General features: G+C 48.0%; 1 protein-coding gene across 2 annotated transcripts in view; it reads left to right on the top strand.

Annotated features, from left to right (window-relative positions):
* Positions 1-14,881, top strand: part of NDP (norrin cystine knot growth factor NDP) — a 195,954-nt gene that overhangs the window by 47,223 nt on the left and 133,850 nt on the right. For both annotated transcript variants that reach the window (XM_075593346.1, XM_075593345.1), the window contains exon 2: positions 3,374-3,728. In XM_075593346.1, coding sequence (XP_075449461.1) covers positions 3,555-3,728 — 174 coding nt within the window. In that variant the 5' untranslated portion in view covers positions 3,374-3,554. The remainder of the gene's footprint in view (positions 1-3,373; positions 3,729-14,881) is intronic.

Raw genomic sequence — 14,881 nt, 5'->3', positions numbered from 1 at the left:
GCATCTGCTTAACGGGAAAAAATAAAACGGCCTGCCATCTACTAGCAAAAAAATATATATTTATTGACACATAAAAAAGTAGCAAGGGGAAGAAAAACCCTCTTATGCGTTTCACACAAACAACTGCACTTTATCAAACTCTTTGATTAAGCGCAGTAGTTTGCGTGAAACGCATAAGAGGGTTTTTCTTCACCTTGCTGCTTTTTTATGTGCCAATAAATATATTTTTTGTGCTAGTAGATGGCAGTCCGGTTAATTTTTTCCCATTAAGTAGATGCACCGCCTCACAAACTTCACTTCTACATGGATTTGCTTTCGGCAGGAGCCCGCTGACAGTCTATGAGGAACCACGCAACAAGGGAGTGAGTAAAAAACTTTTAGAAAAAGAATCACTTCTTTTTCACTATGACTATGTACCACTGTGCTGTGATGTTTCAGAGTTAACATTGTTGTGCCTTGGGGATTTCGCTAGTTAACCTTCAGGCCAAATGGAACGTCCATACAAATACAAAAAGGGCTTTAAAGTTAACTCAGTATGTGTTACTGACATCGTGGGACATCTCCTCTTAATAATTGATTACACTGTCTGGGATTCTTTCATATGCTTAGATTTACTCATATTTGTATGTGTACATGGACTTTCCTTAGGGAAGCATAACTTGGGAGTTTTACTTCCATCTTCTCCATTACAATTGCACCAGGCATGAATCCACTGGGTACACACCCTATTTTATGATGTTCGGCAGAGAGGCGCGACTACCGATGCACAATCGTCTCCGAGTATCCACCGACGATGTACCAAATATGATGCACTACAAATTTGTGCTACAGCTCCAGGATAACCTACGTAGAGCATATCAGTTGGCAGAAAAAGCCACTGCTAAGCTGAATGAAAATAACAAGCATACAGTAGGTATAACCATAAAGTGCGCAATCGGGAACATCGGTCAGGAGACGCCGTTCTCCTGTGGAATTTGTGAATACCAGGAAAGCATAAGCTAGTGGACCGCTGGTGAGAAGCTCCCTTCGAGGTAGAGTCATAGATGCCGGGTCTCTCTGTATATCGCATCCGAGATTCAGAAGGAAGGATAAGGGTCTGGCATCGGAATCACTTGCAACCTATACCTCAAGTGAGGGAAAGTGAACCTGAACAGTCCTCAATAGCACTGGCAAGTGAACCAGAGGTGTCCAGCGAGATCCCGGATGCTGTAACGGAAAATAATCAGGGTCCTTTGGAAGGAACATCTACCACCACAAATGGAGACTGGTGGGCAAAACCAGATACGGTAGCAGGTAATGGGCCTGTTCCCTACATACCCTTTCCCACGGCTTCAACAAGCTGACAACATGACTCGAGGATCCGAGTTTTGTTCCTACTAGAGATGATGTAGTTCAAGATTCAAACTTTATGAGAGGGCTAGGGCCTTAAGCCGATGGTAGCCTCTCCACCCAAGAAGACGTCGGAGAAGAGACTCAATGGAGTCAAAGAGTGAGACACCCACATGGCCAACGAGAATGCCATATGATTCATTAGGGGCACCTCACTATTAGTCTCAGCAGCTGTCTGGGAGCAGGTTTGCCTCTGTAATGACCATGCTCACTGAACTGTTTGATTTGGTTATGATGTATTGTACAAGTTAAGCTGTATGCTCATTTGCATTTTTCATTCTATAAAGTATCTGTATACATGTTGTTCCCAAGCGGGGACGTTGGATTCTCCACCAGGAGGAAGGGGGAGCTTCTCCACTGTTTGGCTAGGCTGCGGGGTTACGCATGAGTGGGGAGAGCTGTCGGGGGTTGGTCTGGCTGCTGCACATGCGCAGTTGCGCCCAGAGCGGTGGCCATCTTGGAAGGAACTACAAAGACACTAGAGACTACAAGTCCCAGAATGTCTTGCAGATAAAGGTGTGAGTGGCCATTTTAGAGATTGGAATATCCTCCGCAGGACCCAGTGGGATCTTCAGTCCTGATGGAGGCAGCAAGGGAAGAGGTAGTGTCCATGGAGCTAGTAAGCCAACTGGATCAGGCCAGACTTCCCCGCAGGCCACAGTTAGCTTCCCCTGCACAGTATGATTGGCCCTAGTTCAGTGTTGCCCATGTAGTGGCTGCTGTACAGTGGGACACCAGACAGCGTGGAGTTCCTCTGGATGGAGACTCCACCACGTGTACTGACCTACAGGTCTGACATCATCCAGGACGCTAAGGAGTGAGGAGAATTATGTTGGAGGCCCTGCTGCGTGGGACCTGACCCAACATCGCTTCTCAAGTATTCCCTGGTTGGGCGTTGACCAGGAAGGTACCCACCGTGCACTGACACTTAACAGGGGGGTAACGCAACCTCATATTTGGATGTGGGATTGTTCTGTAGACACCAGGTGTATAGGTGCCCAGGGCACCCTCAGTACTTTGGGGGAATCACACAGGGGTGTTGGGTATTGTACTAATTTATTGTAATTTTCTGATTTGTATTTGAGTGTGGTGTATGTTCTATGCCATTATAGTAAATCCCAGTTATAATTATAGTGTGGTATTGTTATTACTAGAGTATTGAGTCCTATGAGGAATCATCCTGCCTACGTTGGGATCGCTCATAGGTGAAAGCGCTGCACTGCAAGGTAAAAGAGCTCACCCCAGGCTCCCAGCGGCAGAGGCTTAGGCCTCCTGTGAGCAAGCATGTATAGCAGCATGCATAGTTGCCACGTATTTTCCCTTAGGCATAGGGAAAGGGGCTACACTCACAAATGCCGACAGATCTCAAGCGTGTATAAGTGAATGCTCAAACTCCATCTCTGCTATCCAGATGGTGATGGCCCTGGTATTCCAACTAGCAGCCGTGGAGACATACGTCCTTGGTGCTTCCGAACCGGATGTGGTGTGCGCACCTCAAGAATTTGTCCTCCAGCAACCGTCAGTTCTGGAGTCTGGTTCCCCATGGAATGGAATCCTCAACCGATATCCGGCCTTTGAGTGGATGCCGGTAAACAGCGGGAGACAAGGCTTTGGGATTCCTAATGCATTTAATCGTTAGCACGACATCATTATTTCTAGATAGCAATCACACTCCCAATTAACATCCGGTTCATGAAATTTAAAAGAGCTCTTAACTTTCTCCTCTTCTGAGGAAGTGGCATGTTATCATGAAAATGTATTTATTTATTTATTTATAAAATGTTTTAACAGGAAGTAATACATTGCAAGTTATCTCTCGTTTTCAAGTATGTCCTGGATGGGCTGGACATCTTAGTGACATTGTAGGTTTATGCTATTTAGATTTGATGGTGTATTATTAAAAGTTAAGTTGAACTATTTTTGTTACAATTTGAGACCTGCTTTGTACAAATGTAAGTTACTTTTCAATTTATTTTTTCTACAGTGTACCAGAAGAAATGATGGGTTACAAAATCATCTTCAATCCAAAGCATGAAGAACAATGGCAACTTGGAAGTTAAAGCAATATTTTTTCATTATTCTGAAAAAACCTGGGATTGTGCATTTGGATTCTTAATTTATTAGAGTCCCAATTTTGTTGCTTTAGAGAATCATTTTAGTGAACAATGGGAAATCATGCCTTAGTTGCTTGGATTTTAGCACTCTCGTTGGGAGCAATGTTAATTAATGCAGACAACAAAAAAGGCAATACTTTCCTCTCAGAATCAGATCCAGGTCGTTGTATGAGGCATCATTATGTTGATTCTATCAATCATCCCCAGCATAAGTGCACTGCAAAGGTACAGTCAATTCATATTTATTTTTGAAGTTTTGCTTTACTGAAAATGAGTGATTGATTATTTAAATTTATTTTATTTATTTATCAAATGTTTTACAAGGAAGTAATACATTGAGAGTTACAAATGACAAATACATGGTTACAAATACATAGTTGCAAAGGGTTATTCAGTAAATTATATACACGACATTGTATGCACATGTAACCCTGCTTTCCCCCCCCCCTAGACTCTACTGTGGTGTCTAGGGTGCATGAGGGCAGATTACATGCGGTGTGGTGGTGCATACCTGTGAGGAACAGGAGGGCCTGAGCTTCCCGCGATGTTATTGGGGAGCCAGGACCGGGCTTCTGGGGTGGTGGCCTCCATGATCTCTTAGTGGTGCAGCGCCTCCATCTTCTATACTCCCAGGAATATGGGACAGGACCTGTATAGAAGAACCCCTTCGGTCCCAGGGTAATAGCTTCCAACTCACACACAGTCTTTGGTACAAAGGATAGTCTCTTTATTAGCAGATCAGCAACTCCCAAATGTAGTGGCGTCCAGCAGCCGCAACAACAACAGCAAAGCCTTGCTAATTTCTCCACTCTCCTCCCACACAGATATTTCCTCCTCTCCTTCCCTCCAAGTCTCTCCTCTGACAGGATGGTCTGGGCTGGGGCTTCAATACCCCGCGGCCCACCTCCCAGGTTATCCTCGCGGTGGGGATTGGATTCTCCCTATCACCCCAGGCATTGGTCCACCAGGTCTATAATGCTATCAGCTCTACTAAAAGTGGCTGAGTCTCTCCACTCCTCTCTCTGCTCCTGCACGGCTGCGCAGGTGAGACCGCGGTCTCCTCCAACTCCTTGGACCGATCCGCAGGACTCACTACTCAGACAGTCCCACGGCAGACTCGTCACTTACAGGAGTTGGCTGCTAAATATAGAGCTAGCCCCACCTCTCATGATGTCAGCAGGACCTCCCCTCTTGCTCACGCCTGCAGCAGAGTCCAGGCCTGCATCTACCACTCAGGGCAGGGCTATGAAGGGGGGAAAACCCATGATGATTACTGGTGCCTGATCTTAACAGGACTTACCACAGTAGAAGGGAGATAGGTATAGCCGGTGCTGTTTACAGGGGGCTACACTCTCCCTATGGTGGAATCCAATGGTCCCCACTTGGACCTAGTTTTAGCAGACCCATTCTGCGGCGAACCACCTGGGAAACAGCACACATAAACATTGTCAAAATACATGGCATAATGAGGTAGTTCAGTACAAGTACAACCGGGTACTCCCAACATGGAGAACCCTAGATAGTGCTTTGGATCAGGCTTTCTTACCCGCCATCCATTATGATCCGTGACGGTCACAGTGAACGATTGGACCGGCCCATGCTCAGGCCTGTATGTAACATCGTGCATGTGGATACATCTACTTATGCTCCATACGCATACTAATTCCCTAATCTTATCCTCATTGTGATACCCTCCCTGACCGAACTTAGTCCGAAGGTATTCCTGGACTGCCTCCCTGAGCCAACTGTCTCGGTTCTCTTCAATTTCCCTCATGATGGGCTCAGGCACATAGGGATACTCATACTCGTGGGACTGCCGGTATCTAGCGACTATGGCCCTGTCAGCTTGACTTAGTTTGATGAGTTTGCGGTGCCCTGCCCTGCTTGGCAGTACCCAAAATACAGGCTCTTCTGGAGCTATTTCGTCATACAAAATACTGGGGCCTCGAGGTACAATCAGTTTCTGTTCTATCTCCTGAAACCGGTGATCTAACTCATCCTCCACCTCCTGCGGTGTGAAAGAACCTGCCGCCCACCAATTGTCTACTACATTATTCTTAATTAATAAGAACCGTGTACGGTCCTTCCCCTCGTGGTATCCTGTGAACAAAGGCACCCACCATTTGTCGCAGTGTTCGTACTCTGCGGAATGACTAGTGCGTTCTACATCGGACTCTTCCTATGATGATACACCGGACGTACCCGCATCAGCAGATCGCGAGCAATCTCTCCTCCCCTTGGCATTATAATACGTAGTAGGGTTCATTTTGTGCACCACTTTGCGGGTAGACCCAGCCTCTACTGGAGTGTGAGACCCACGGGCCCTCCCTCTAGCTGCAGGAGAAAACGGCACAGGGTTAGGCACAGGTATAACACTCGAATACGGTATCTCCCCATCAGACCCTTCATCACTCAACTCCCAATCCTGCAAGTCCTTGGAGTATTTGGGGTATTTACATAACTTATCCCTGGTAGGTCCCGGTGGCACCACTCGTGACGGGGCAGGGGCAGTGGCCGGGGTGGTGGAGCTATGGGCCGGGGCTGGAGGAACGTCCATGGCATTGTCCAGCAAGCGGGTGATACAACGCCCAATGAACCTTTTCTTAGAGGCACTCTCCGCCATACTTCTGGCTTCTCGGGAGTGGCCTCGACTCTGTAGGGTAGCCAGGGCAATAGCTGAGTCTATGCTTCGAGAGGAGAACACTCCTCCAGGCCTTCTCTTTCCGGTGGAACCGGAAACGACGTCATCAGGATCGCCCGCAGAATCTCCACCCGCTCCGTGGTCACGCACCGGAAGTGCGTCGGGGACCTGCGGTGGCGGAGCATCTGGTACATGGTCGAACAAGTAGGCCTCAAGCCTCTCTTTCTTGTTCGCCGGGGTTGCGGTCTGTGCCTGGCGGAAGTAAGGGGGTGGTGGAGTCTCCTTACCACTCCGCTGCTTTTTGATGACATTGTGCTCCTCTAGGATCGTCTCGGTCTCCGTCTCCGTTTCCGCCGCACTGGGAGTCACCACTGCGGTGGGACACTTACGGGCCTCTGGCCGCACCAGCGCTCGCCGTCGGATGGTTCCCGGACTTGTCTTCTCTCTCTTGATGCCTTTGGGGTCGTTCGTCGGTAGGCGCATCGCCACCGATGTCACGCCAACCTCTTCCTCCGAGGAAATCACGATCGGTTCCTCCGCTAGGGAGTCACCTGGTTCTTCGGCGATACAACCAGTGGGTATAGGTACAAAGTAGTCTCGCTCTGGTACCTCCACTGCGGTCGCGCTCTTCTCTGTTGCCAGTGCTCTCAGTTCAATAGCGGGCTGAGCCTTGGTTCCTCCCGCTTGGGTGTAACGGGGAACCAGGGCAGTCTTGTCTTTGCCTTCCGCCACCTCCGTCAATTTTCCCGGAGAGGCACCCCGCGGGGTTCCGAACAAAGGCCACGGCTCGTTCGGCCAAAGGTAAAACGTGCCACATTGAGGGCATCGGGCCTTGGTGCTTGGTACCACGCCGGTATTCCGCAGTGAACGCACAAACACCGGATGTATTCGTGCTCAGCTACCTCCACTACCAGTAGGCCTCCTGGTAATTGGTAAATGGAAGTATTCATCTCGGACATGGCTCGCTCAGGGTTGGAACAGCTCAGTGTTTCAGCTCCTTGCTCTTCGAATGCCAGACGAAAGTGAAGCTCTTCACTCAGGCTTCCGGTTCCTCCCTTCGCTGGGGAGGACTCTCCTGATTGGCTTTCCTTGTGCCCCCTCCCTCTGGTGGAATCCAGAGGCGGGATCTTTTCTTCTTCAACGTGACGTGGCCTGGCTTTCTGACCAGTCAGGGCACAGGTGGGTGGGCTTTCGACTTTCGCGCCGCTCCGCTCCCCGTGCAAAGAATCCAGGTTTGGCGCCAGATTATTACACATTTCCAGCCACATTCTCCTTATAGTCTCTGTGCACGACGCACGTGCTTGCTCCAGGCTATGCGGGAACCGCCATTTTAGATCACTTTTCTTGCTCCGCGGAGCACATGCAGGGACGGATGCCATTTTGGATGGGTCCTCCAAATGTCCATGTGCCCTATCCTCAGTGTCTAATGGGTATCTCATACCTAAACACTGACTGACTTCCAACTGTGTGCTCTGCATTCTGTTTCTCACTAAATTGAGGTGGCTTTTACCCCAGGCTCAGCAGAACCCCTCTCCTCCATGCACTGTACTCGATGTCTATCATGCAAGTGTTCTGTGGTGCGTGTGTGTGGGTGATAGCTAGGGTACCTCTCTTCTAGGTACGGGCGTCTCCTACTTTTGGCCACTCATAGCGCGGGCCCTGGGCCATGGTTCCTGGACTGGTTAACAGGCTGACCCCCCCAGTTGCCTCATGCTACCTGCCTCAAGGGACTCGGTCAGCTCTAACTATTCACCCTTCCTACGCCACCTCCTATGGGCGCCCAAGGCGTACTGTGCGAGAGTCTATGCTCCCCTGACTACCCTCGGCATATGCAATTTCGCCCATCCTTCTCCAACACTTGCATGGAGAGTGCATCTCACTCATCCCGTTCCGCCTTGCTATAAGCCGGTCCTGTTCTGACATATATCTCAGCAGCGCCTCCAAATGTAACCCTGCTTCCCCCCCCCAGACTCTACTGTGGTGTCTAGGGTGCATGAGGGCAGATTACATGCGGTGTGGTGGTATACTGGCATACCTGTGAGGAACAGGAGGGCCTGAGCTTCCCGCGATGTTATTGGGGAGCCAGGACCGGGCTTCTGGGGTGGTAGCCTCCATAATCTCTTAGTGGTGCAGCGCCTCCATCTTCTATACTCCCAGGAATATGGGACAGGACCTGTATAGAAAACCCCCTTCGGTCCCAGGGTAATAGCTTCCAACTCACACACAGTCTTTGGTACAAAGGATAGTCTCTTTATTGGCAGATCAGCAACTCCCAAATGTAGTGGCGTCCAGCAGCCGCAACAACGACAGGATGGTCTGGGCTGGGGCTTCAATACCCCGCGGCCCACCTCCGAGGTTATCCTCGCGGTGGGGATTGGATTCTCCCCATTACCCCATGCAGGGGGTGAGGGGCATTGGTCCACCAGGTCTATAATGCTATCAGCTCTACTAAAAGTGGCCGAGTCTCTCCACTCCTCTCTCTGCTCCTGCATGGCTGCGCAGGTGAGATTGCGGTCTCCTCCAACTCCTTGGACCGATCCGCAGGACTCACTACTCAGACAGTCCCACGGCAGACTCATCACTTAGAGGAGTTGGCTGCTAAATATAGAGCTAGCCCCACCTCTCGTGATGTCAGCAGGACCTCCCCTCTTGCTCACGCCTGCAGCAGAGTCCAGGCCTGCATCTACCACTCAGGTCAGGGCTATGAAGGGGGGAAAATCCATGATGATTACTGGTGCCTGATCTTAACAGAACTTACCACAGTAGAAGGGAGCTGTAGAAAGTAGAAAGTGCTGTTTACAGGGGGCTACACACAGTTAAAGATAATATATATTATAGGCATATATAACAGTTACTGACCAGATTAAAATGTGAGACAGTTTCAGTTTTGAAAGAACTTAGACTGGTGGCGGAAGTGATAGTCTCCGGTAGACTGTTCCGCTTGTGGAGTGCACGGTAAGAGAAGGAGGAGTGGCCGGATACTTTGTTGAACCGTGGGACCATGAATAGTCTTTTGGAGTCAGATCTCATATGATAAGTGCTGCATGTGGTAGGGGTGAGGAGCTTGTTGAGCAGATAGGCGGGGAGCTTGCCCAGAAAATATAATATATATATCATAGTCCACTGAAAAATGTACTTTCTATAGCTTCAAATAGTGAAATATCACGCAACAATTGTGCTAAATATATAATATGTTCCTGCATTCAATGTGTGTATATATATATATATATATATGTATATGTATATGTATATGTATATATATATGTATATGTATATGTATATGTATATATATATATATATATATATATATATATATATATATATATATATATATGTATATATATATATATATATATATATATATATATATATATATATATGTATATATATATATATATATATATATATATATATATATATATATATATATATATATATATATATATATACACACACAGTGGTCGACAAATCACCAAAAAATCTACTCGCCGAACAAAAAAATCTACTCGCCACCTAGTACCACACGTGTGCTGCTTGGGCCAATAGGAGCTCGCCACGAAGTTAAATCCACTCGCCCGGGGCGTGCAAATGTATAGGTTTGTGAACACTGTATATATATATATATATATATATATATATATATATATATATATATATACGTATGGTAACCAGGGGAATCTTGATGACCAAAGAAGACAGCACACCGCAAAGATGATACAATAAAGTGTATTGTGAAACACAGGGCCGCCAACGTTTCGGTCCTCGTAGAGGGACCTTTCTCAGCGCACTGCCCTGAGGAATTTATTCCCCATCAGTTTAAATTGTTGAAATCTTACATCAGTATCACTGACAATGTGTCCACGGTGCCGGCCAGACCTACAGCGCATTTGATTTCACTGCGTTGGGGTGTGCTCCTCCCCTGGCCTCTTTGGAGCCATTTCTCTTCAGCCGCCGTACCACCGCAGCCCCGGTGCATACCATGATGTTGGGCGCCAGCTAGGGTGACCAGACTTTCAAAAGTAAAACCCGGGACACATCATAAATAGTATTTATAACACAAATGACATCACTTAAAAATAAATATTATGATATTTGTCTAATAGCGTCCCCATTTATGCTGTATTATTAATCTCTCTCTCCCCGCCACATCAGGACCTCTCTCCCCTCCCTAGTGTCTCTCTCACTCCCCCACATTCTCTCTCCCTCTCCCAATGTTTCTTACTCCCTCTCCAGTGTCTCGCTATCCCTCCCCTCAGTGTCTCTCCCTCCCCCACTCTCTCTTTCCCTCTCCCTCTCCCCAGTGGGTGTCTCTCTTTCTCCCCTCCCTAGTGTCTCTCTCACTCCCCCACATTCTCTCTCCCTCTCTCTCCAGGTGTCTCTCTCTCTCCCTCCAGCCATTGTGTCTCTTCCTCCCTTTCACTCACCTCCCACCTCTCAATGTCTCTCTTTCACCCACCTCCCACCTCTCCATGTCTCTCTTTCACCCACCTCCCACTTCTCCATGTCTCTTTCACCCCCTCCCCATGTCTCTCTTTGACCCCCACGTCTCTCTTTGACCCCCGTCCCATCTCTCCAAGTCTCTCTTTCAACCCCCTCCCACCTCTCCATGTCTCTCTTTGACCCCCCTCCACCACTCCATGTCTATCTTTGACCCACCACTCATGTCTCTCTTTGACACCCCTCTCCATGTCTTTCTTAGATCCCCCCCTCCATGACACACATACACACACTCCCACACACACACACACACACTCACACACTCACACACACACTCACACAAACTCCTTATCACGCTGCGTTCAGCAAGGCAAAGCCTGTGCTGCATGAGCTGTGCAGCACAGCGCCACCTAATGGCTGAAGGATAAATAGCAGCTACCAACTGCTTTTCTCTTTGCTTCTGGCAAAATCGCCCCCGCCGCCTGCGCACCCCTAAACAATCTTTCGCCCCCCCCAGGGGAGTATGCCCCCAAGTTTGCACACCGCTGGTTTAAAGGATGAGATGCCAGAACCTTATCTCTTTGTCTAGGCTCTAGACATCCCCTCCGATTGACCCAACCCATTTTGTCACATCAATACATCTTCATCAGTGGCCTTAGAACTCATTGATACATAGTATTCATGGTTGTCAAAAACAACCCTAGGTACTTAATCAATTTTACATAAAACAAACATATTGTTTTCTAGAGGCGTAACTGAATAAAACTGACAAAAAAGTTCTGGATCTCTTATATACATAGTGTAAATGCACAGATATTATAACAATTGAATAATAAAGTAACTGCATATATGTGCCCATATAAACATGTGTATACACATATTGCATATTACAAATCATATTGTATAAAAAAATATATGAAAAAACTAAAAGATAGAGTGACATTTTAACAAATGATAATGAGATGCTGGCTTGACATTTTGGGTATCAACCCCTTCATCAAGTGCCACCTGAGGTATTCCTCATTGCCATTGGTAGGATGTCAATGTCTTTTCATAATTATATATATATATATATGCAAGAAAAAAGACAACAGCACACAACCCTAGTGCATTACCAAAAATAGGAATTTATTATAAGGTAAAAAATGGTAATGACACTTACAAGAAAACAAGAGGTAAAAATCACATACGGGTTTCTTTGCTTATAAGTGGTACAATACCACTGCTGAGGCTTGAAACCATCTGGCACTCTGTATGTAGGGAAAGTCAGCGTTTGTGACTCCAACTGGCTCCAACTTCCACACAGCACCACAGCACCTCGTGGCAGCGTGGTCACATGTGCGCGATGAAAGACGTGTGCGTGTCCTTTGAGAAAGTCAGCTGAAGCTGACGATACGCAGTCGGGTGACACACAGGTGACCACGTGACAACGCTGCCACGAGGTGCTGTGTTGTTTACTGAGGGACTCTTTGCTTGTGCTTCTTTAATTAGCTGTTATAGAGCTTTTGATTTAACATGGAGGCTGGAAGAAAGCTGAGCCCATTGTTTACTTTCTCTGGTGCTGTGTGGAAGTTGGAGTCAGTGTCATTTGACACCAACAAACGCTGACTTTCCCTACATACAGAGTGAAATAAAAAAACAAGCGCAAATAATATCACAAATAAATCAAAAGTAACACAGATGATATACTATCCTTAATAAGTGCAGCTCCTGACGTAGAATTCAAACCAAATTCAATCAGCAAACGAAGGAGAAACAGGTGCGTAAATCACATCAGGACATGAAAAAGAAATTGAAAACACAAAATAGTGCAATATTGTCTATTCCAACAGAATAGCTTCAATGCTGGAAGTTCTATAAAATTTGCACTCACGTGTTTAACGTGAAATGAAAGCGTTGTGGTTGTTCAAAGTTACCAACTTATATCTCCAGACAGGTACTCCAGATCCATATAGAGGGGGGGAAATCCATAAAAAAGGGGAAAAGCAAAATAGTATAATACCGTTTTTAATTTTAAAAACACAAAGTATTTCACTTACATAAGTGCCTTTGTTTGAGAGCATTCAGACCACCCTGGGTCATAGGGTCAGACAAGATATTCACAGCTACAGCATTCGCTCCACGGCCGTCACAGCAGGTACTGGGCTGATCAAGGTTTTCCTCCACTCCAGATGTCATCAACAGGGGCTCTTTAGTGATCACTGATATCACCCAACGCGCGTTTCCACTGCTAAGTCTTCATCAGGGGCTTATCTCTTCCTACATACAGAGTGGCCAGATGATTTCAAGTCTCAGCAGTGGTATTGTACCTCTTATAAGCAAAGAAACCCTTATGTGATTTTTACCTCTTGTTTTCTTGTAAGTGCATATTATCATTTTAAACCTTATAATAAATTCCTATTTTTGGTAATGCACTTAGGATTGTGCGCTGTTGTCTTTTTTCTTGCAGATTTCCTTTGGGGAGTGATTTTCCCAGATACAACTGCCTCCCTTTTGCTTTTTGCAATCATCTGATTCCCTACATTTGGATTCATCATATACTCTGTGCTTTCACGATTGGACTTGTAACTATACATTTTCTATGTACAGCCATCAATATACTTTTATTATAATATTATTATTTCAGTTTGCGGTGCACTATTTTTCATTAGCTCTGTTTGTTTTTTCTAATATATATATATAATATATATTATATATATATATATATATATATATATATATATATATATATATATATATGCAAATGTAAATACAACTGTATGCTATATATATATATATATATATATATATATATATATATATATATATATATATATATATCTACTATATATTTCTGAAAGCATTGTATGTTTGTCTGCATAGCCTCTGTCCCTCAGGCCAATGAGATTGCTCCCTTGGGCCGGCCGCCCCCGCACACCTCTCATTGGCCAGAAGGCGGAGTGATGGCCCAAAGGAGAGAGACACACACACGCACACACACACTCTCTCCCCCTCTGTCCCGTCCCCCCACCATCCCCCCATCACTGCCCTGCACCGGCTCCGGACAGAGGGGAAGAGCGGCCCTCCTACCCCAGCCGCCAACGTTCCCTTACCTCCCGGCGCTATCTCCCCCTCCTCCCGCCCAGGTAAGTCACACCACTGCGCGTCCCGCCTCAGCTTATGGCACCAGTGACTCACCTATTTCAGCCGCACAGCCTCACGCCTCAGGCCCTAGGCCCACACAGGAACACACAGGCCCAAGGCCCACACAGGGTGCTTCCTGCCGCCGCCTGCACGCGCCAGGGGAACGGGCAAGCCCCGAGTCATGGGGAACGGGGGATCAAGCCCCGAGTCACGGGGAACGGGGGGGCGAAGAGCGAGCCCCGAGTCACGGGTGAATGGGGGGGCGAAGAGCAAGCCCAGAGTCATCGGGGAACCAAGAAGGGGGAGCGGTCAGCCGCTGAGCCAGCGGGGGGACAGATGCCTGGACGGGGGGCGCATGCGGATACATACATTATGACAATACATATGCCCCCTGCTCTCCACCCCCTTTCACCCCTCCCCCACTCCCCTTTCCCCACTCCCCCACTCCCCTTTCCCACTCCCCTTTCCCCCCTCCCACACTCCCTTTCCACCACCCCCACTCCCCTTTCCACCCACCCCACTCCCCTTTTCCCCCTCCCCCACTCCCCTTTACCCCTCCCCCACTCCCCCACTCCCCTTTCCCCACTCCCCCACTCCCTTTCCCCACTCCCCTTTCCCGCCTCCCACACTCCCCTTTCCACCCACCCCACTCCCCTTTCCACCCACCCCCACTCCCCTTTTCCCCCTCCCCCACTCCCTTTACCCCCTCCCCCACTCCCCCACTCCACTTTCCCCCCTCCCCCACTCCCCTTCCCCCCCCCACTCCCCTTCCCCCCCCACTCCCCTTCCCCACCCCTCCCCTTTCCCCCCCTCCCCTTTCCCCCCCTCCCCTTTCCCCCCCCCTCCCCTTCCCCCCCTCTCCTTCCCCACCCCTCTCCTTTCCCCCCTCCCTTCCCCACCCCTCCCCTTCCACACCCCTCCCCTTCCCCCCCCCTCTCCCTTCCCCCCTCCCCTTTCCCCCCCCTCCCCTTTCACCCCCCCTCCCCTTTCCCCCCCTCCCCCTCCCCTCCTCTCCCCTCCCCTCCCCTTTCCCCCCTCTCTCCTTCTCTGCTCCCCTCCCCCCCCCTCAACGTATTACATTTTATTCCATCTTTCTTTTCAACATTATTATCCAACCTTTACAACAAATAGTAACCTATTGTTCCAACATTTATACATAATACTACCTATTACGCAC

Source organism: Ascaphus truei, chromosome 3 (genome assembly GCF_040206685.1).
Source record: "Ascaphus truei isolate aAscTru1 chromosome 3, aAscTru1.hap1, whole genome shotgun sequence".
NCBI lineage: Eukaryota > Metazoa > Chordata > Amphibia > Anura > Ascaphidae > Ascaphus > Ascaphus truei.
Note: the sequence above shows the minus strand (reverse complement) of the source record. Positions and strands in the feature narration are given on the sequence as shown.